The sequence below is a fragment of the Natator depressus genome, chromosome 1, assembly GCF_965152275.1.
Source record: "Natator depressus isolate rNatDep1 chromosome 1, rNatDep2.hap1, whole genome shotgun sequence".
Classification (NCBI taxonomy): Eukaryota; Metazoa; Chordata; order Testudines; family Cheloniidae; genus Natator; species Natator depressus.
In genome coordinates, this window is record NC_134234.1 from 301383142 (window position 1) to 301406152 (window position 23011).

The 23011-nt window shown below is 41.0% G+C and overlaps 1 protein-coding gene across 1 annotated transcript in view; it reads left to right on the forward strand.

Annotated features, from left to right (window-relative positions):
- The window catches only part of MET (MET proto-oncogene, receptor tyrosine kinase), a 117008-nt gene that overhangs the window by 32808 nt on the left and 61189 nt on the right, over window positions 1-23011 (forward strand). Inside the window, exon 3 of the mRNA XM_074942295.1 lies at window positions 16388-16579. Coding sequence (XP_074798396.1) covers window positions 16388-16579 — 192 coding nt within the window. The remainder of the gene's footprint in view (window positions 1-16387; window positions 16580-23011) is intronic.

The following is a 23011-nucleotide window of genomic DNA, read 5'->3' on the forward strand; positions in this document are numbered from 1 at the left end:
GAACCTCTGGGTGGTTTTAGGGATGTTTACTGTGAACTTCAACACCTTAATTGAAGAGATTAGGAGTTTGAATATTTATCTCACGGTTTCCTTTATCCAGAGTGTTCTTTAATCACTCAAGTTCAATAGGTTTCAGAGTAGCAGCCGTGTTAGTCTGTATCTGCAAAAAGAAAAGGCGTACTTGTGGCACCTTAGAGACTAATTTGTTAGTCTCTAAGATGCCACAAGTACGCCTTTTCTTTTTGAAGTTCAATAGGAGATTATAAAAACAAACAAAAATCAAAGAGTTTTAAACAGTCTGACTGAAAATCTCTTCCCCTGTCAATTACTCAGCTTTCATTTTCTTGACTCTTGTAATGTCACCATTTCACATATTTTTCCAGTCTAGAAGGATGTAAATTTCTAATGTAAAAAACAAACAGGGAAAAAATTTCCTTTTAAACACTCATCAAACAAAAGCACTTTTCAGGCTTTCTTTGTGCGTCATAGAGAAGTTTAAAATGCCACAACCCAACTTTTCCCTTTTGTAGGTCACCTTTCACTTGATATAAAACTTTCTGTAAACTATGACAATTTGTCATAGCTTATTTTGGCAGAATCAGAATGTTATTTTGTGTAATTTAGCCAAAATGATGTCTCTCTTTAATGTTATGAGAGATGCAAACCACAGTCCTCTGATGCAAGAGAAAATGTACTGACTTCTACAGGATTAAATAATAAGAGAGTTCAAACAGTACTGCAGTAATGAAAGTGTAATGTTAGCAACATCCAAACCAAATGCTGCATCTTTGGCATTGTTTTCAAGGCAATCCTATAATATTTGATCATTTACAGTCAAAGGCTGATAGGTGAAGGACAAATCACATTAGCAGAAAGAGTTGCAAGACACATTGCCTTTGTTTCTGTTAGGCTAATAGATAACCCTTTGAATGACTATTCCTCGTGCTTTTGTTGTTTGGTGGGAAGCAGTTGAAGCGAGAAATGGGCCCAAATGAGAACAAATTCTCTGAAACTTTCCCTCTACCTTTCCTTCCCTAATTTGGGTGTTTGAATGAAAATGCTTCAACTCACCTCAGTTTGGTTGACAAAACTGGTTTTGGTTATAAAAACCTGTCAGTTTTTACAAAACATGAATCAAAACTGGCTCCAGTTTTCCCTGTCTTTCAGGGAAGCTCATACAAGACCCAGCCCATTAAAGTCAGGCTGGCAGATCCACAGCTGGTGTAAATTGTCATAGCCCTATTTAAGTCAATGGAAATATGACAGTGAACACCAGATGAGGACCTGCTCCAGTTTTGACATTGATTTAAATGGGAACAGGAGAGCAATCAGAATCAGTTTTGAATCAGAAATAAAAAAGTGGAGTAAAACTAAAGGTTTTTTAGTGCCTAAGCCAGGGAAAGAAGAGTGCTGTGAAGTGGTTGAAAATCTCTCCTGGAGGTTTTCGAATCATTGCTCTGGCATCTCCTCACCCACACCAGCTGTGGAAACTGGGTGTCGGTTTTAGTGGATTGAGCCTTAGTCACTGGTTCAAAATTAGTCATGTTCAGCTACTAAAATAGATGAAGATTCAGATCAAGAGCCAAATCCTACTTGCCTTTCCTCACTTATGCACATAGTCTCAAGGTGCCCATCTAAGTTCTGACTTCAATGGGACTCCTTAGGTGGGTGAGATGAGCAGGTTTTGGGCTCAACAGGTACAGATGTATTCTACATTGTAATATTTTTACTGAGCAGTAAGCTTAGAATTTTTTTATTTAGAGTTTTTCCACATTGATTTTTTTTTATGTGGTAAACAATTGTGAGCCAATTTGGCTCTCAGTTACGTGGATCCAATTCCCATGGAGCCATGCCTGTGGAACTGCAAGCAGAATTCGCTCTAGATTTCCTGTGGCACAGGGATTCCTTTTGTTTTGTTTTTCCTGTGAGTTTTCACATCCAAAAGTTACTCCATACAGTGTGTTTGATCCAAAGCATGGCAAAGCACTTTGCAACCAAACAGAGAAACCATAGGCTGTTTTTTGTCACCAAATACCCTGGGATGTGGCCAGACAAACTGGTCACCACTCCTATCAAAGGAAAAGCACAAACAGATAAAAATAATTTTGAAGGAAGGTGAAATGAAAAAGACAGTAAAATAAATATGCAGTGATGTTTCTTTATTACTGTTGCAAAGATGATAGATGAGTTAAATTGGGTTATGTTTATATTATAATGGAAGAAAATAATTGCGACCTTCCATCAGGAAACCACAAAGACCCTTATTGATCTGTCATCCTCAGGGTATGTCTAGTAATATTTAATAAAATAAACAGAGACAAATAACTCTTTAGAGGCCCTGTAATCTCCCACACCATTTAGATTACAAATTTTTGGCAGAATTAAAAATAGCCCCACATCTCTGTGATTATAAAGGCTTGGAGGGGCTCATTTAAACAATCTCGCACAGTAAAGGAAATGGCTTTTCTATTACAAGTAGAATACAATATGGGCTGAAATATTTCTCCTAAGAATCAGGCACTAGAATCCTAATTTTTTCATTAGTTGATGCTTTTGGAAATGCTATATATTAAAAAACATAAAAATATCATCTGAGATCCTCGCTCGTGATGCTAAAAAGAACTGTGGGCATGTAACCTTCCTTAAGGTTGGTATACTACCGTAATCCAAATTAAAAAGCTGTAAAAGTTAAGGGCCTGATTGTACCCACTAAATCTATGCATAGAGGGTACTGGCGTATGCTGCAGCATCCCCTCTCGCCTTTACAGCATCTGTAGAGGGTTCTCGGTAGGTCATCTGTTGGATGAGTAAACAGGATGTGACGGGGCAGTGGGAAATGTACATTGTCCTCTAGGAAAACATGCTTAGCTCACGGCAGAAAGATAATACAGTGTAAAGGTGTATTATCTCTGTATGATCATTCTCCATTAAAAGGGAGATCCAGGGAAGGAACCAGGTATAGAAGCCCTATCATTCCATTGGAATCACACTACCAGGAAGTAGGAGGTTACTTTTGGAGACCCAGATGTGGTGCAGAAATGTCCTCCTGCTGATCCCTGGGATCCATGGAGTTTGGGGCTGCCACTTGCTACCCTGATGGGGAAAAAGCTCTGCAAAGAGAACCTTGCTGAATTTCCCTCCTCCTGAGCTCCCTGCTGGGGACTGGTCTCTGTGTATCTCCTACTCTGTTGTTCAGTGTGATGAGGATTTTTTTATTGTTGTTTTTAATAATTTTCTTTCTAAAAGTCGGGTTATTCTGTGAAACTGACATTTGTTCTCCTGTCATCTTCTGGCAAAGGCGCTCCTTTTTCAGTAAAGCCAACTAATAATGCTCACCTCCAGACTTTTAAATCAAATCCTTTGATTGAAGAGAAAGCTGCCCATTGGTCACTAGTATGGCAAGAGAGTGTACTGCATACTCTGAAAATGCACAGCCCAAACTTCTAGTAGCTCAATGAACAGTTTCTAGATGTTGACCAGTGGACTGAAAAATTGTATTTTTTTTTTATGTCTCAGATTTGTAAAATGCCTTTAAATGTCTCTTAAAGCACGTGAACATTAATTACATAACAAAATAACAGGTTTTTTTCATATCAGGCTAGGCAACCTGGCCTCCTTCAAAGTTCCTCCTCTATCCCCTCCATTCCACAAATGATGCCATCCATTGTCCCACTGCTGCCTCTGACCCTCCTTCCATCCCATCCCGTATGCCTGGGACACTCTCCCTAGGTCTGTTTCTAACGTCACCTCCTTCTCCTCAGTCACATCACTCCTAAAAACCCGCTTTTGCTATGTCACCTATGTGAAACAAAATGAACAAACATAACAACACACTGCATCATCCAAATGTACACATTTGCCTTACTGCATAACCACATTGAGTATAGTCATAAAGTTTAAGGCCAGAAGAGACCACCAGGTCATTTAGTCTGACCTCCTATACATCACCGAAACCACCCAGAACCCGCATGTTAAACCCAACAACCAAAATTAGACCCAAATATTACAGACCCTGGGAGACTAGACTATTATATGCCACAGGAAGAGAATATGAGGGATCAAGGTGCACCAATACCCAATGACCCTGCATTGGCAGGGGAATGATTAAGTGAAATATATACAGATAATCCTGGCAGGTGAAGATGAACCTCACCCCAAAAGTCACTGCCAATCTGACCTAGGAGAAAATGCTTTCCCAACCCCACATATGGTGATCAGTTAGACCCTGAACATGTGAGTAAGAACTAGCCACCTGAGAGAGACAAAGCTCACTTTCACCTCAGAGCCCTGGCTCTCCCCATCCACTGTCTCCAGCCATAGACACTGTCTCTTCTGATACTATAGAGGAAGGTGATTTAAAAAAAACCCACCCAGAATACACTGGAGGAGGGGAAAATTCCTTCCTGGCCCCAGGTGACCAGCAGAGACCCTGAAGCATGAGCTTTTAGGAACATAATTTATGGAAGTGAGCCCAGCCCACTCCCATCACAAACAACCCCATCATACAACTGCACGCATGACTGTCCAGCTCTCTCTTAAAACTAACTGTTGTTTGCCCCTACAACTCCCAACGGGAGGCTATTCCAGAATCTCACCCTTCTGGTGGTTGGTATTATAACCCATGTCCCTCCACTCCTAGTTCCCCCTTTTTGTCACGTCTGAACTGAAAGTCTAAATCATGCAAACACATATGTATGGCACTTCAACTCCCTCAGTACCTATCCTGCTTCAGCTATCCTCAGCATCGCTTCCAGTCAGTCCAGTCCAATCTGATTTGTAGTTTTATCTGAGTTGGTGACCCCTTGGCACTTTCACAACTGCCAGCCGTAGAGCAGCAATAGGAAATTGGGCTTCAGCATCAGGAGACTTTGAAGGAACCTCAGTTCCTTAGTCCAGGTCTGCCTTCAGCACCTTCACAGTAAATGCATTGGCTTGTCACAGAAGTAAGCAATTGTGTAACGTACGCTTTGGGACAGATTCTGCTCTCACACAGGTCTGACATCATTGTAACTCCATGACTCCTGATTTACACCTGATTCAGAGAAACCAGAATCAGATCCTGTATTTTATAAAGAATACCATTACTGCAAACAATGGGCCAAATTTATTGGTGGCTTAAGCAGTGACATAAATGGTTTAGTATAAGACAAATTCAGGTGGCAAAGCAATGCAAGCTGTGCAATTTGGCTTGCAGCAGGTGAGCAGAATGAATGGTTGTAGCAAGAAAAGTACTGAGGGAGCAGAAGAAGAGATTGCAGCCAAAAAAAAAAGCACCCAACAGGAGGATGTGCTCTGCCTCCTCTGTGTGTACGTTATTCTGCTTTTGCACACTTACTGAATGGAAATAGGTATAAATTATACTACTTTACCCTGAAGCTCATACCCATTTTCTGACCTACTTTCGTCCCTCGTCTCTTACACCAGTGCTTCTCAAGCTATCTGATGTGGGGGACCGGCAATTTTTTTTTCCAATGTGCGTGCAGACTGGCAGCCAATGGCTCGCGGACCGGCACCGGTCCGCGGACCACCACCGCTCCACGGACCACCACTTTGAGTAGCACTGTCTTACACCACTGTTTAAGGGCTTCTCTAAACATGGAATTCCAGAATAACTATTCCATTGTAAAGTCATACCCTACCTTTTTCTGGAATAACTTTCACAGACAAGCCATAAGTCACAAATGAATGTGTCCTAGGGACTTCCATGGGAGATGCACTTGCTGACACCAAGTCTGTATTTAGCTCAGTGACTCTGGGATATTTTACCAACATCCTCTGTGTCTTATTTTTAATTCATTAAACTGAATAATGAACCACCACCCCCAGAATGATAATATGTGTACTGACTGAAAAGTCATAAAATTAGTATAAAGGAAATGGACGAAATTCAAAGATTGCATAGGTCCATTATATCTGACTGAATCAATAGTATTTACTTAGTGCTAATGCACTAACTAGATTACAAGAACTAATGCAATGGTGGTCAATGACAAAAACAAATAATTCTTTGAATGATCTTGACAATAGAATATGCAATGTTTTTAATTTGTATTAACTAATTACACTAACATGTACGTCTTTTCTACCTCGTTATCTTAAGTAAAATAATCAGTCTCACCTCTTTTTTTTTGTTATTCAGCAGTGAAATAGACCAAAGTAACGAGTATTAAGAGTTGATTGGAATGATGATATTGCTATGAGAAATGTACACCGGTGACTTTTTTCACAGAACTACCATTTATTTGGGGTCTGATCAATTTAAATAATCTCTCTGTTGATTTCAGTGGATTTGGGATCAGGTCTTCAAAGTGTAAAGTGTGTGTTAAATGTAATATTTCCTTCCAAGCTTTTTGTTTGTCTGTTTTTTGTTTTGCTACAAGGTGCTATTTCCATGTGACTTTTTGAGTGCATAGTTGTGATTATAGGCAACATATGTAGCATCACATATAGCTAAGGTTGCCTAAACATTTCCTTTCTAAAGGATTATTTTCAGTTGTTTATAACTTTCTCAGAGCTTTACCTTTGCAGCCAAAATATGAGATGCTTGCTCTCAGAAAGGCCGTGTACTTTTCCCCTGAAAGTTTCATCAAAAACATTTGAGTCATTTTCAAGCACAAAAGGAGTGGGAGGTGGGAACAATTTTCTGCTTTAAAAAAATTGCAACTTTTTTTATGTTTTAAAGAAAAGCTCTAATGTTTTAGCTGAAGTTTGTTAGAAACTTGATGTTTGAAAAGGACAGAGGGTCCAATCCAATACACTGAAATCTGTAGGATTCTTTCCATTGACTTAAATGAGTGCTGGATCAGCTCCATAGTTCCTCAGGCATATATGTGCCTTTCATTGGTTCATAGAAACTCAGATTTGACTTGTCGAAAGATAGTGGAAGATGGATGTGCTTATACCAGGGATGAATTTAGCCCAGTGGATTTGCCCAGGTGTATGAGAACAAAATCTGTCCCATTCTGCATATTTTTCCTCTGTTTCACCACTTCATTTGTCACAAGGAGCACGGCTGGGTGTAGGAGGCAAAAGGGTGAGTTTGCTCAGGCCCGCCATTTGAGAGAGTCCCCAACGTTACAGAGGGGCCAAATTAGAGTGAGTGGGATTCCAGCCTGGCACACTGGGTCACAGTGCCACTCAGAATTGGTGTCTGCCTTCAATATTGCATGGAGTGACTCGCCTGCCCTAGTGGAGCCCAGATCCCATCATAGCCACCACTGGCATCATTGTACCAGGCCTGAGGCAACGCACCAGGCCAGGAGCCCAGAGGCAGGAGCAGGTTGGGGGATACCAATCACACCAGCAGTGGGGTCAGAGCTCAGGGACAAGCGTGCTCCTGGCCACATGCAGGGTGGAGCCCCACCCATCCCCGTGAGGAGGGCAGCAACTCCACAAGCTTGGGCCCTCTTTGACTTCACTTTTTTCCCCTCTTCTTAAGCTCTTTCACCTCCATGGTAATTTTTTTGGATGGGGGGGAACCTCCGTTTCAAATTTTGACCCAGGCCTCCAAAACCCAAAGCCCTGATAAAGAAGTGTGGGTCCCGACGCTGCTTTGTTGAAGCCAAAGAAAAATATTCCATGTGGTTTGATTGCCGTTTTGAAAATGGACATTTCTCTAATCCCAGCAGACAGCCAATAAATTCTTCCTGAGTGGAATTCACCTATGATGGGGACACATGCAGAACAATCATGTCCTGGATTGGAGCCTTAAGCATAGGTGCTGGAACTAGCGGTTCTGGGGATGGGACAGCACCCCCTGGCTTGAAGTGGTTTTCATCGTATACAGCGTTTACCGTTTTGTTCAATGGCTCTCAGCACCCCCACTATACAAATTGTTCCAGCACCCCGGCTGTAAATGCCTGGTGGTAAAAAGTCTGCCTGGCTGAGGGTGGGTATTACAAGGCACAAGACACCACAACTCCTACTTTACAATGGGAATGAGCAGTGGTCCAGTGCTACCCCAAAACCGGGCAGCATTATTAGGTCATGTACTAATTCACTGAGTCCCCCAGACAGCCTATACTGGACAGGCTTCTATGAAGTCTCTGCTGCAAATTAAACCTGCCCTATTAAGCCAGGATACCCAGGGAGGATAGTGCCTGCCCTCCTTGATATTTAACCTCCCTCAGCAGCTCATCAGTGCAAGGAGGGTGCAATGTACCAATGGGGGTGAATCAGTGCCTTTATTCATAATATTTTGTTGAGAAAGCCAGATGGGAGGATATGGACATGAAGTTAGCACCAGCAATAACTTAGGTACCAACAAGTTACATTGTTCTTTTCATGAGCATTTACTCTGTGGATCAGTGAAAAACAAATATTGTTTGTATGGCATTTCCTGCTTATTTACATGCTGCAGCTTTTCTTGGGAACACACCAGCCTGTTCTGGGAACATGCATAAGTTGTGCAATGTTTTACTAAGGAGCAGAACCGGACTGATTACAGTATTGGATGAGTGGGAGGGTCTGCACAGGGCATGTGCCCCGGGCATGACATAAATGATGGCTCAGCATGAGTCCTTTCCATGGCTGATATGGAGGGAGGTAGCTCAGGGTTAGGATCAGGGAACCCAGTGTTTCATGGATCCTCCTGTCAGCATAGGTTCCCCCAAGAGGTTACATCAGCAGTTGGGCTTTGCAACTCTTCTATGGCACAGGTAGGAAAATCTGTTGTCTCATTCCCTAGTGCATTTCACAAGTGCTTCACCCAACTCCTTGGACTGGGTGCTGGATCTAAATGTGGCCCTGGGTGAGGATTTGCATACATTCTAGAAGAGGACCTTGCAATTGCCTCTGTTCCTGCAGAATTTGCATATCTCATTTATTTACTGTACTTATTTCTTGAAGTTTGGTCTATCGTACTGTAGATGTTTGTTCTATAGAGTTTTCTTCTAATCTGCTTTCTTCCAAGGCAAATCATGTGAATTAGTCATGTGAGTAACTTGAAAGGAATTCAGACCGTGAGTGCCAGTTTATATACCCGCAGAGGTAGGAAATCTTCAAGATTTTAAATAACATTTTGTCCAGTTTCACAAACATTCTGTACTACTTAATCATGCAGAAAAAATTCACCCTTCTGCCTTTGAGGGACGAAAGGGGAAATATATTTACATGTCTGCTTTACCTTTTTCCTTGTATTTTATTCATTTTGTCCAGCTGTGCCATGACAGCACTTGGGAAATGAAAAAGGAGATTCTTCAACTTGTCCTTTGTTAAGGAAATAGGCCAGAGAAGGATGAAGCAAATTGGGTTTGTAATTGTGTCAGAAACAGGAAAGTTTGACATTGTTGTTTTTCCCCCTCTTCTCTTTTGGTTGCAGAGTTATAACTGCAAGAACCATGTAGTTGTCTCTACTAGAGCCCAGAATTAAACAGCGTGGTATGTGACAGAAGCGGAGATTTATGAGTTATGTGAAACCTCAGGAATAATTCCTTCCAAAGCAAGCAGTGACTGAAAGTCCAGTTCTTTTGGGCACTTTTGTAATGGGTTTTGGGTTCTGCACAGGACCGGGAAACTGGAGATATGGGTTCTGTTCCCAGCCTTCCAACAGACTTCCAGTGTGACATTGGGCAAGTGATGTTAGCTCTGTGGGTGAAATCCTGGCCTCTCTGAAGTCCACAGGGTCAGGTTTTCATCCTTTGTGTCTCGGTTTCATTGCGAAACAGGGAGGGTAATAGTACTCATCTACCTCACTGGAGGGTCATGAAACTAAACTAATTCATTGTTTGTACACTGTCTTGAAATCTCAGATGGAAGTCACTATAGGGGAGAAAAGTATTTGTGTTTTATTAAAAATATACAAGACTGTTTAGAGAGGGGAACCACCAGGGTTGCCCCATTTTCCCCTTATTTGCTCTTTCTCTTGAGACTGTGTTGATACATCTAAGCTTCCTACTTTTTCTTAACCATATTTCATGAGGGCAGACACACTTGAAAATTGTGTTCTATGGGTGACAATACTATTTATCGCTAATCCTAATTCCTTGACCCTTGGAACCATAGAGACAAAACATTGTTTTGAAGAGCTGTCTCTACAGAGACCTTGGCCTTCTCCCTTCCAAATAGGCTAGGAAATCAGTCCAATATCTAAGACTATCTATTCTGTGCACTTTACACCAAATTTATTTTTTTAATATTTATGCCATCTTTGACAAATCTCCAGACCCACTAAATGCTGGTAGTCCTGCCCACTCTCTATGTGGATGGGAGTGCCTGATCGTGGAGATGTTATTGTGGGACAGTACGTGTGTTGATATATATTGCAAACGTTTCCTTGCCTTTTCTTTGCTAAAAATATAGGCTTTGATTCAGCAAAGTGCTTAAGCACATTTATTTATTTATTTGTATTATTGTAGTGCAGAGTGGTTCTCAGTCTGTGGCCTGTGACCACTTGCAGCCCAATCAGCACACAGCTGCAGCCCATGTGACATCCTCAGTGCCATAAAGGTAGTATATCTATTGTGTGGATGTGGCCCATGTTATAAATAGACAACCCACAATGGCAAATAGGTTGAGAACCACTGCTGTAGTGCCTAGGAGGCTCAGTCATAGACCAGAATCCCATTGTGCTAGGGGCTGTACAAACAGAGAACCAAAAGGCAGTCCCTGCCTGAAGAGCACATGTTTAAGTCCAACCCTAATCAAGAAAGCATTTGAGCATGTGCTTAATTGGACCATTCAGTGGAACATAATTAAATGGAACATACAGAATCTGTTTTCCTGCATTGGGGCCTTAAAAAGAATTAAGCAAATGTTTAATTATTTTTAGATCTTTAAAGATTACACTACCGTTTGTGTTTGATGAAGCTGACCTGAGACTGCATACTGCAGACTGCACAAAGATGCCACGTAACTGCTTGACTTCATAATTTTAACTAATTTTAGTTAAATACATAGAAATATAAAGTCTTCATATCTGCCATGTTCTAATTATGTTTTTTACCTCTTTTCAAAAATGTTAATCCATTTCTCGCTATCAAGTTAGTTTCAGATTCCCCAAACCTCTAAGTACTGCTACCTGCACATTTATTATTTTACTTTTGTATTGAAAAGTAAGTGTGCTTTTTTTACACATTCACCATTCACTTGAATCATGAAAGCTTCTGCCATGATTAATAATTCATTTCTAGTTCACTGAAGATATTAAATATTATGTCTTTTTTCTGATTGAGGAACTCACTTAATTTGGGAGCAGGATTTTGGACTGCAGAGGCAGAGACCTGAAGAGACCATTAATGTTTGCAGATTAGAACATAATAAGAACATAAGAACGGCCATACTGGGTCAGACCAAAGGTCCATCTAGCCCAGTATCCTGTCTTCCAACAGTGGCCAATGCCAGGTGTCCCAGAGGGAATGAACAGAACAGGTAATCATCAGGTGTCCATCCCCTGTTGCCCATTCCCAGCTTCTGGCAAACAGAGGCTAGGGACACCATCCCTGCCCATCCTGGCTAATAGCCATTGATGGACCTATCCTCCATTAATTTATCTAGTTCTTTTTTGAACCCTGTTATAGTCTTGGCTTTCACAACATCCTCTGGCAAGAAGTTCCACAGTTTGATTGTGCATTGTGTGAAAAAATACTTCCTTTTGTTTGTTTTAAATCTGCTGCCTATTAATTTCATTTGGTGACCCCTAGTTCTTGTGTAATGAGGAGGAATAAATAACACTTCCTTATTTACTTTCTTCACATCAGTCATGATTTTATAGTCCTCAATCATATCCCCCCTTAGTCGTCTCTTTTCCAAGATGAAAAGTCCCAGTCTTACACATCTCTGCTCATATGGCAGCTGTTCCATACCCCTAATCATTTTTGTTGCCCTTTTCGGAACCTTTTCCAATTCCAATATATCTTTTCTGGGATGGGGCGACCACATCTGCACGCCGTATTCAAGATGTGGGCATACCATGGATTTATATAGAGGCAATATGATATTTTCTGTCTTATTATGTATCCCTTTCTTAATGATTTCCAATATTCTGTTTGCTTTTTTGACTGCCACTGCACATTGAGTGGATGTTTTCAGAGAACTATCCACAATGACTCCAAGATCTCTTTCTTGAGTGGTAACAGCTAATTTAGACCCCATCATTTTATACGTATATAGTTGGGATTATGTTTTCAAATGTGCATTACTTTGCATTTATCAACATTGAATTTCATCTGCCATTTTGTTGCTGTCACCCAGTGTTGCGAGATCCTTTTGTAGCTCTTCACAGTCTGCCTCGGACTTAACTATCTTGAGTAGTTTTGTATCCTTTGCAAATTTTGTCCCTCGCTGTTTACTGCATTTTCCAGATCATTTATGAATATGTTGAATAGGACTGGTCCCAGTACAGACCACTGGGGATTAGCTATTGCAGAGACTTCGTAAAAATCCTGAGATAAAGCCTTTATTTCTCTCAGTCTGGTTTATATTGGATATTTTGAATTATGATATTTGTCTAATTGGGTAGCTTTGTAAAAAGTCACTTTTGGAGTAGTTGGAGGAGAGAGGGTGGCAAATATTTTGAGGCCATCACATTTTGGACATTTGGTTTCAAATGTGCAACTTTATGTCAAGACATTTTAAGTTTATGTCAGCTAAATTGAATGTACACGCATCAGTTAATCTTTAGGCAGTGACAATTCTTGCTAGCCTAGTTCAGAGACTTTTTTGACCAACTGGCAACATGTATTTTGCAGGCTGGATCCAGGGCAAATTCCAAGTAGTTACAATCTCCCCTTTGAGCAAATAGGATTATTATCTCATGTCCATACTGGATATGGGCAGAATTCAACACTTGCCTACTACACCTCATCACATTCCAATGGCACACCTCTATCACATTAACATTTTTCTTTCTGAGTCATATACACCACTTGCACTCCTACTCATGCATAAAAAACAATGTAACTAAACCCAAACTCATACCAGCAAGGTCCCTGGTTATTTCAATGTTTGTATGATTTGTCACTAGGATTTGGCATAATATTGTAAATGTGTAACCCAGAGATCAGTTATTTTCCATATTACCACAGAATACTTGGCAGAGTATTTGTGTCAGGAAGAGACTCAGGCTTCAAAGGGTCAAAGGGTTAAAACAACAGCACATCCTTTTCCCACTAGTATTTTGTGTTAGCTCAAACAGTGATTTACTTTAGGTTGCCTAGCAAAAGCTAAGAGAAATGGGTGAGACCATTTAAAACTTTCCGTCCCACTTCTTGCTCTAGTTTTTGGGGTGACCTTTTTGCCTCTCTGCTCCATTCAAAGAGCAGCTTTGTGTTTATCCCATGCAGAGCCAGGATTTGTGGAAAGGCCTTGTGTTCAACATGTCCTTGGACATCTGGGAGGAGGGTCAGTTTAGTCATATCTGTCTTTAGGAGGATACAGGAAGGTGTCATCTGTTAGGAGCAGTAGGGAAAATATAGGCCACTTGTTCTTAATAAGGGATTGGAAAATGTTTACTGAGGACTGGCAGGGTGTTCAAATTGCAGAAGATGAGGTTTTGATGTAGAAGATTTTGATGTAGAAGATTTTGTGCCTCAGACGGGAAATCTTCAAAGGAGGTCAGCAGCACAGATGTAGAGGAGTCCAAAGTTCCTCTCTCAATATGGGGAGGGATTATAGCAAGGGAACAGAGGCTGAGATGGATACATGTTCAGAGGGGGTACAGCTGAGTTGTATATCCTGCTCTGGTGGAACTATTTGTGCTCACTGCATCTCTGTGCAGATGTTTTGAAGACACTTCTAGACTGGCCAGACTAGAACTGCAAAATAACCCTGCTTTTGAGGACAGAAGAGAAGAGGGGCTAAATTTGTTAAGTATGAATCAAACATGAGTTTTAGAGGAAGTGAGCATAGTGGTAATTACCTAAAGTCATTACCCTCTGATGATTATTTGGTGGCCTATATGAAATGAGCTCATTGTCCAAAACAGTTCTTTTGGGCAGGTGTCCACATCACAGTAACTGTCAGCACCAAAACCAATCCAGCAAAGCACTTCAAACATACAAATAGTCCCACTGAAAAATCAGTGCTGGACCAGGTGGGAGGAATCAACAGCCTTGAACCTGGGCCCACATGTCCCCAGGCAGTGCTCAGACCATGGTCACTTGAATGACTGGAGAAAGGGGCCAGCGAAGCTCTAACTTGCAAAGGGCCCGGCCCACAAAGCTCCTGACTGGGGAAGACGTCCAGCCCCATTGATTGGCGGGGAAGCTCTACTTAGGTAGAAAGAGACACAAGAAATTGCCTGCGCAACTAAAGGAGTCCTTGGCTAGTGGCTGCTATCGAGCCTGCCTACTTGAGTCCTGAGCCCTACCCTGACTCCTGAGCCCTGCCTCCCAGACTGTTCTTGGTTCCTCCTTATTCCAGACCCCTGTCTTTCCCAGTTCTTGATTTCCTGCCTCACTCCAGGTCCCTGCTCCTACACCTTACCCCGATGCTAACTCCGGCTTCAACCCCTGGCTTGGCGCCTGGCTTTGACTCCGGCTCTGACCTTCAGTTTGGCACCTGACTCTGGCTCTTACCTTTGGCTTGGGGTCTGGCTCTGACCCTAGCTCTGGGAGTTCCAGGCTGCTGATGCTAAACATTAGGCATGACCACCCATGCCCCATTCCCTACACCAGGCCTAATTTGGAACCCCTTCTTGGCAGTATTGCCGTAGAGATGCATACAGTTCTACATGCATGAACTACCTTCCATCATCCATATATGTGATTGTTTCTTCAGGTCACAGTTAAAACACATTGATTGGGCAGCATGGGGAAGCTGGCACTGCTACAGTTTATGTTAGAATTGTTCCGAGGGTTAAGAGAGTCTTAACTTTCTAGTGCTGCCAATGGGGGTCTCTTCATAAACACTACAATTAATAAAACCATTGGGTAGGTTGGAAAAGGGCCTTAAATGTCTTTGGCCATTTATCCAGCACTAACAAGCCTCAAGGAACTAATTTATTTGCATATTTGGTTGCCTTCTCTTTGATAATATTCTGTTCATAAGTAATATAAGGTAAGCAGGAGAATTAGAATAACTATGTAATAGTTATGTAATAGTTATGTAGTAAAAGCTTATTCTGGCTTGCTGTTTAAGGGCCTGATCCAGACTTCACTGAAGTAAATGGAAATACCGCCATTGACGTCAAAGAGTTATGGATCAAACTTTAATGTCCCCCACCAAAAATTCCTTTTTTTAAAAAATCAATAAATAAAAATTGAAAGAAAAAAACGCAAGCTCAATACTGATTTCAAAAGAAAGATCCATGATATTTTGCTTTCTTTGTACATGTAGTCATAGAACATGTTCCAGTAGAAACATAGCTAGACTATTTCCAATTTTAAAGTGGCTATAGATCTTTTAAGGGATCCCTGTTTATTATCTATATTATTTCACCAAAATGGAAGATGAAGCATCAATAGTAATGGAATTATCAGTTAATAGATTACTATTGAATTGTCAGTACAGCGTAGTTATCTTCTTTTCTAAAGATTAACCTGAAGTATATTGTTCAAGAAATTTTTCCAATGAAAAGAAAAATCCATGTATTCTCCATTAATAATCAGAAGAGAATTTTTTAAAAGCTCTGCAAATGCAGCATCTATTCTAATAATAAAAAGAAAAGGAGTCCTTTTCTTTTTGCAAATACAGACTAACATGGCTGCTACTCTGAAACCTATTCTAATAATGTTCATGATAAATATAAAAAGAGATTGAAAAGAATAATATATGAGCAGTAGATGATCAAAATAATCTCAGCCTAAGTAATTATATTGACCTGGTTTTATTTTTAATCAGAATCAGGACATAGATTTTACCCATTTTATCTCCCTCACTTCCTCTCTTGCCCTTCTCCCCCCTCCCCCCCCCCTTTTTTTTTTTTTTACTTTTTGTCACTGAAAAGGGGGGAAGGATAAAAATGGGGAGGGAGAGAAGGAAAAATCAGGGGGAGGGGGGTTGAAAATTTCAAAATGCTGTGAACATTCCTTCCCAATTTTTTCTGTATATTTTTGCAAAATATACTATATTTGGGCAGCTCTAAGTTTAAAGCATTTTTGAGACCGTCAGATGAAAAGCACTATAAAATATATTATGTATACTGTACTATATCTTAATGTCAATGCTTACATAATATCTACTTGTTGAATAGAAAAACCATCATTATCTGCTGGGCATCCAGACAAAACATATTAAAACAAATGGGAAATATTCCCATAATGTTAAGAAATCATTATCTTCCCCCTGGAACGTGATAACTGGTGAAACAATTACAGTTTGAAACCTCTTAAGTACTTCTGATCAAATGCATTTGTGTCCACTTGCCAAATGACTTTCTTCTGACAAAGAGCTTTTCCTGCCTGTGCCCTGCTGAAGAGACACTATTCACATCAACTTTATTTTCTGACAGACATTTTCAAGAAATGCGTCGTACTGTGGAGCACAAGATGATGAATATCGTCTAGAGGTTACAACTCCTTTGCAACGGGTTGACTTGTTTATGGGGCGATTCAACAGTGTCCTGCTAACTTCAATATCTGTCTTCACCAAAGGGAATCTTACTGTTGCTAATCTGGGAACGTCTGAGGGCCGCTTCATGCAGGTAAATATAACTGTGACATTAGCACACTTTAACGTGAGTGTAAAGAGTAAGCAAGATGAATTAGAACCATAAGAAGCCAATTGTAGATAAATGGGGTTGGGGAAAGAGTGGGGACAATATAGTCACAGATTAATGGAAAATCAGGTGAGCTGAATAAATTGAAGCATCTGTAAGGAAACATAAGACAGAATACCCGATACAGCATCTCTGAAGGAAGTCAGCTTTGAGTTCATCACAAGACTCAAGGGTTCTATGACTTTCTTATTTTTAGCCCTGTAGCCAGGGTAGTAAGGTTAGCTTGTCCCCTTTCTGGTCTCACTGAGTGCACCCCCTTGGATCTTAGGCCTCTTGCTCTTACCTTTTTCTGTGTGGAATATCGCAATTCTCCCGCTCTTTGACCGGGACCAGGGTCAGGCTGCTCCACCTATATTAGTCACTTAACACTCTGCAGGACTAACTTGGTTTGGGCACATGAGTTTCCTCCCTTCTGGGACCTGTAATCAGTATTATAATGCTGAAAACTTTCTTAAAAAAAAATATTCTTATTTAGCAGTCAGAACAAAACGTTAGAGGAAAAAAGGAGGTTAAAGCAAGAGAGAGCCTCTACGAATAATGCAACCTAGGCCAGGCTTAGCGACACCCCCCACAGATTCCCGTGTTGCCTGTGTCTCAGTCAGGTTCCCCCTGCCCCCTACAACCTGGAGAAAATGTCCTTTTAAACCCTGCCAGTGTTCTTTATGCTCCAGGAGGGTTCATCAGTTTTTGGTGGACTTTGGCACCTCCTGGTCAAATTAGTTCCATAGGCTGTCTGGGGACTGAACTGAGTCATCAGAGCTAATAGTTCTGGCATTTTCTCTTTCCATCCTTAAGTGGAAGCTGATCAGAGGAAGTAGAAATGGATCTTGAGCTATTTTCTCCTTCCCATCTGACCCACCCAGATGGTCCCCCTATTGGGAAGCATTTTAATCAAAGATATTTGTTCAGAAAAAAACCATGCCAAAGCCAGTCCACATACATTATTAACAGATTGTTACAGGACATCCAGGTACGTGTCATACTTGCTGTCCCGCCCCCGCAGGGGCTGAAGGAATCCCACCACCCTACTGGAAAGGACACATGGGACACCTTAGAAAAAATCAGTGTGAATCTCAAATGTGAATTTAGCAAAATATGAAGTGATTATGCTGTAATGTTTACTAGAAGTCCCTGTGATGAACTCACTGCCTTAAGGATGGAGATTGCTTTCAATACGGGATGCCTAGTGGTTAGAGCAGAGTCCTGCAAGCCAGGGGACCCAAATTCTAGGCCTGAATGTAACCACTGACTCACTCTGTAATCCTGAGCAAGTAACTTAACCTCTCTGCCTCACTTTCCCATCTATAAGCATGGGTAATAATGCTTACTACCCTCTTTGTAAGGTTCATTGTGGGACTTCAATGGGCTTTGGGTAAAGCCTTTGGTGATCTCTGGAGGAAAATACAAAGCAGTATTTTTATTTATTATATTTTTATTATGCATTCATGTCTTGAACCAGACTTTTTATTCAGGATTTTGTCCATCTCACAGAACAATAAAATATAACAATTAAAATACTTCCAGTCTACATTTCTCATTCTAGGGCCAGCCATAGATGAAAAGAAAGGCTATTGTGTGAGCTGCGTATTGCCATTAACAGAAATATTCACATCATTGAATTAGATTGGCTTGAGTTACAGGGGGAAGTTATCGGGAAGATCATACTATAATAACACTCTAAGCCTTTCTTTATCCTGAACAGCCTTAGGGTCTAGTACCTCCAACAGCAGAGTGAACACTCAGACAGCCTTTAATGACTGGTAACAGCACATCTGTATAACCAAATGTAATATTTCTTGCCTTGAAAAAAGGTACCATGTCTCCAGGATACAGGAATTACAGTATTTTCCAGAATGTAATACACGCAAATTATATCTTTTTTTTAACTCCACTAATAGTAGTCTAGGTATTACTTCCAAACATGTGTTGATTAGCAAATTTTCAACTAAAGGCAAAATGCAATGGAGTTTCTATAGTAATCTGTCTGGTATCTGCAATGAATAGAAATAAATTCATAGCATATGGGCCACTTATTTTAGTGTTGCTGGGAAGTAATTTCTAAAAATCAGGATAACCTCAAAATGAAACAATTCAGTGTGCCACTCAACCTTCCAAATATTGTATTCAAATTGTATAGCGAAAAGCCACATTTCATAATAGTGATTTTATTTACCATACCTACCTGATGGGCTAAATTTGCAATGGGCCTCAACTTGCCCTGTCTTTGTACACATCCATATTTGCTCTCACAAGTCGTTTGCACTCATTTAGTGTATTAGCATTTGTGTATGTAAATAATTGAATTTATATGCACAAAATCTGTTTGTGGTCAAGCGAATAGATTTTGCATATTAGGACCCTGATCCTGCAAATTGACTGTGATCATGCAGAGCCACTTTAACTTCAATGGGCGGTCAGCTGCAGGATCAAGGTCTAAAATTTCTACACTTTGAGTGCACACAAACACAGGCCATGCATTGAAAATATGTGCCTATATACTATTTCAACCAAATAAATTTTCAAGACAACTATTAATGTCAAAGCAAAAAATTTCAAATGTAGATCCCTAATGTTGGGCCCCAATCCATAAAGGGACTTAGGCACCTAAACCCCACTAGGCTGCTGCCTAATCCTATAGGTGCTTAAACTTGCTACCTGCCTAAATTTTCACTGTAGAGTTTCCTCGGTGCCTAAGTTTCTGCCTCTGGGTATGTGCACTGCTGCCTCACACTAGGCATCCCAACACCAGTCTCCTTCCTAAAACACAGTGCAATCCACAAACCACCAGGAGCTAGGCATTCGCCTGCTTATCTAGCCTGCAGGGCCCTATCTAGTAGGCCTGCATGGAGCCCCATTCAAGACCAGAGATGAGGAGGTGTCCACCTTATAACTTTTAGCCCAGTGGTTAAAGTCCTCACCTGGGATGTGGGAGATCCCAGGTTCAGTTCCCTCCTCCGTATGTTGGGGAGAAACAAACTGAAGAGGGATCTCTCATCTCTCTGGTGGGTGCCCTAACCACCAGTCTATGGGGTATTCTGATGTGGGGGGGAAGTGGTCTTCCTCAGTCTCTCCGGTAGAAACTGTTCTACTTTGGATAAATATTAAAGAGTTATTGGACTGGGGAGAGAGTGAGAATGACTCTGTAGTCCAGCGGTTAGAGCACTCACATGGTAGACGCAGGCTCCAATCCTGCTGTTCCAATGGCTATTTAATTACTTATCCAAAGCAGAACAGCTTGAACAAGAGAGATTGAGGGAGCACCCCCCACTGTGTCAGAATAGCCTGAGCACTTTCCTGGGAGGAGGGAGACCCCTGTTCAAACCCTTTCTCTCTGGTAGTGGGGGAGAAATTGAACCTGAGTCTCCCAGATTCTGGGTGAGTGTTGCTCGCCGCTGGGCTAACAGGCAATAAGGGAAGCAGCGCCAGTACCTCCTTCTCCAGTGTTTCTGACAAGAAATGGCTGAGGTGCCTAGGCAGCCTCACTCCAAGAGTCGATCTTGACTCACAAAGAGAGACAAGTGCCTCCCTGCAGCATGGATTGAGGTGCCTAATTTCCTGAGAGAGGTCGGGTTTAAGACATACCTCTCTCATTGGTATCTCCCACCGGCTAACTTAAATGATGCCCTGCCTATTGAGCTGGTTTTTGTGCATCCCATTCTTAGGTGCCTGTTTCTCCCCATTCATTGTATAAAGGCACCTAACTCAGGCTTTGGTGGTTCCCATTATTTTTCATTGTAATTTTCTACATGCCTAAAAGTTAGGTGTTTCAACACCAGAGCCTCTTTGTGGATCCAGGCCTTAAATTCATATTTAGGTACCTAACTAGGTGGCCTAACTTTCAGATCTGCTCAGCACCCACAGTTCCTACTGACATCAATAAGAATTGTGGCTACGTAGCTCCTCAGAAAATCAGGGCCAGTTTATCTGAGTGCCTAAATATTGCAGCTGGTCAAAAACCAAGAGAAATATTAGTGAACATTTTTGTCAACTTTTTTTTAGTTTTTATTTCTTTTTGAAATGTCAATGAAAATTTTTGTCTAATTTGACAAACATTGGCCAGCACTAACAAGGATGGAGGCTCTGATCGTGCACCATAGAAGTCAATGGGAGTTTGGATCAAACCTTGAGGTGCTTAACTTTAGGTACCTGCATTTGAAACCATTTCCATCAGTCTCTTGGTAACCAACCATGTTATTCTTATTCTCTTTTTTTCTTTCCCTTCCTCTCTCTCAGCCCTTCACTATTTCCTCTGCTTGCTCACTCCCGCCTTCATACGTACCCTGTGTCTCCACCTCTCTTCTCTCTGATTCTCCAGTTCTGTCTCCATCAACCTTCCCTCTGCTCTCCATACAATTGTAGTAGAACACTACTACAAAACAAATGTAATCTCTAACACACTGATTTTGTGGCCCGAATTACTGTGGTGGTTGCTGCATGTATTTATTTAGGGATAGAATCTGATACCCTTACTCACAAGGTACAGTACCTTACTTTGTGAGTGGTTCCATTGAAGTCAAGTGCTACAGTACTAAACCAGAGAAAGGGTATCAGAATGTAGTCGTATTTTGTTTGTTTAACAAATGCATTTGAATGTGGCCCAAAAGCTTACATATTTTATTGAGTCAGTAAAAGATATCTCATTCTTTACCTTCTGTGATTTTATTTGAGGATTGAGAACTGGTTGAAAAGGAGACACATTCTCCTGCATTAAATGTAGAAAGTTGTGCATTTTTACTCAGCCAAGCTAAGATTCATTAAATTGATCTGTATGGTCTAGATACAGAAAACTCACAAGTTCTTTTAAAGGAAGTAATTGGGGAGGATGGGAATTCTGTGTTCTCCAACAGAGAAGTCGCAGCCCATTGATGCACTGATAATGTTTTGATTGCATCAAAAGTATTAAACCTGTGTTGGGCCATGAGTAGTTTGGAGTTCATAGTTTACTAAATACTATGGAGTTTCTGTTACAAAACAGAACAGTAATAATTTTTCTAAGACAGCTGCCACGCATGAGAAGGCAACGAAAAATGGTTTGACTTCCTTCCTAAGCGGGAGTCTGACAACAAGCTTTTTTTTAACAGTTTTTTTTTTCTTCTGAGTGGTTGCAGCTGTTTCTGCCTTTCCTATTGTCCTTGTTTTGAGTGTGTAGCTGGGAACATAGGCCACAAGTACAGCTGTTGGGTGCAAAGTGAATCAGGTATTTCACACTGGTTATTTGATTTGAAAGTAGGATACTGTCACAATGGAGATGCTATAGTTATGGAGCCAGATTCTTAGCTGGTGTAAATCAGCATAGCTCCTCTGAAGTCAGAAGAGCTACACCATCTTTCACCACCTGTAGATCTGGCTCATGACTGAAAAGACTCTTTCATTATAAATAAGCATGGCAGAATTTTATTTTCTTTGATATTATCCATAGAAATGATAAAATATTTATGTTTAGGCTTTTTTCCTATTTTTATCTATTTAAATTTTCAGTTGATGAACATTATGGGCAGGGGGTAGGGACAGGGCTCAGAGAATAATTTACTGTCCTTGGATGTTGAGATTCAAAAAGTTAAAGCTTTATAACCATTAAAACATGTCAACATCACATGTCAAAATATGCAGTGTAAATATCCTTAAATCAAACTCTAATAAGTTCTCAAGCAGCATTTTTCTTTCTTTGACTATTGGTAAATTATGAGTAGTTTGTGTGTGTATGGTGATGTTTACTGACATTTACCAATAAAAATCTAATCTTCCCAAGCCTAATAATAAGCCTCTATTTTCAGGCAGTTAGAGCTTGTCACAAAAGTTACCATAATAAATTGGGCTGAAATTTCTGGAGCCCAAAGGGAAACTTTTTTCCCTTGAATACGATAATGTTCTGTTTGGCCATTTTTGAACTCTCAGTGTGAACAGTCCATTTCACTGACGGGAGATTTTGTTGATTTTTGGGGGTGTGGAGGAGGGTGTCAAAATGACATTTTTAAATGCTCAGTGTAGGCTGCTGACCTGTTTCCCTATCCCAGGAAGGAGTGACACCCTACCACGAGTCTAGTTTGGACTCTTAGCTTTATTTCCTCTAAATAAGACAAATTCAGCATATCAATCATCTCTTCTCTTGGAACCCAGGATCTCCTGCAGGGATCAGTCTGTTCCCCTTAGATTGTCTCTCTACCAGCCACTTGCCTGAGAGTCACCCTGCCACAGAGCCACTCTACTTCTTGTAGTGCTTTCCCCTTCCCCTCTGTCCACTGCACCCCACCCCACCTCACCTCCCCATTCCATCCCCCGTGCCCCAAGGTCTCCTGCAGGAGCTTTCCTGGTCCTTGCAGGTCTCTACTGCAACTGTGCTGCTTGCTATTTTTTAAA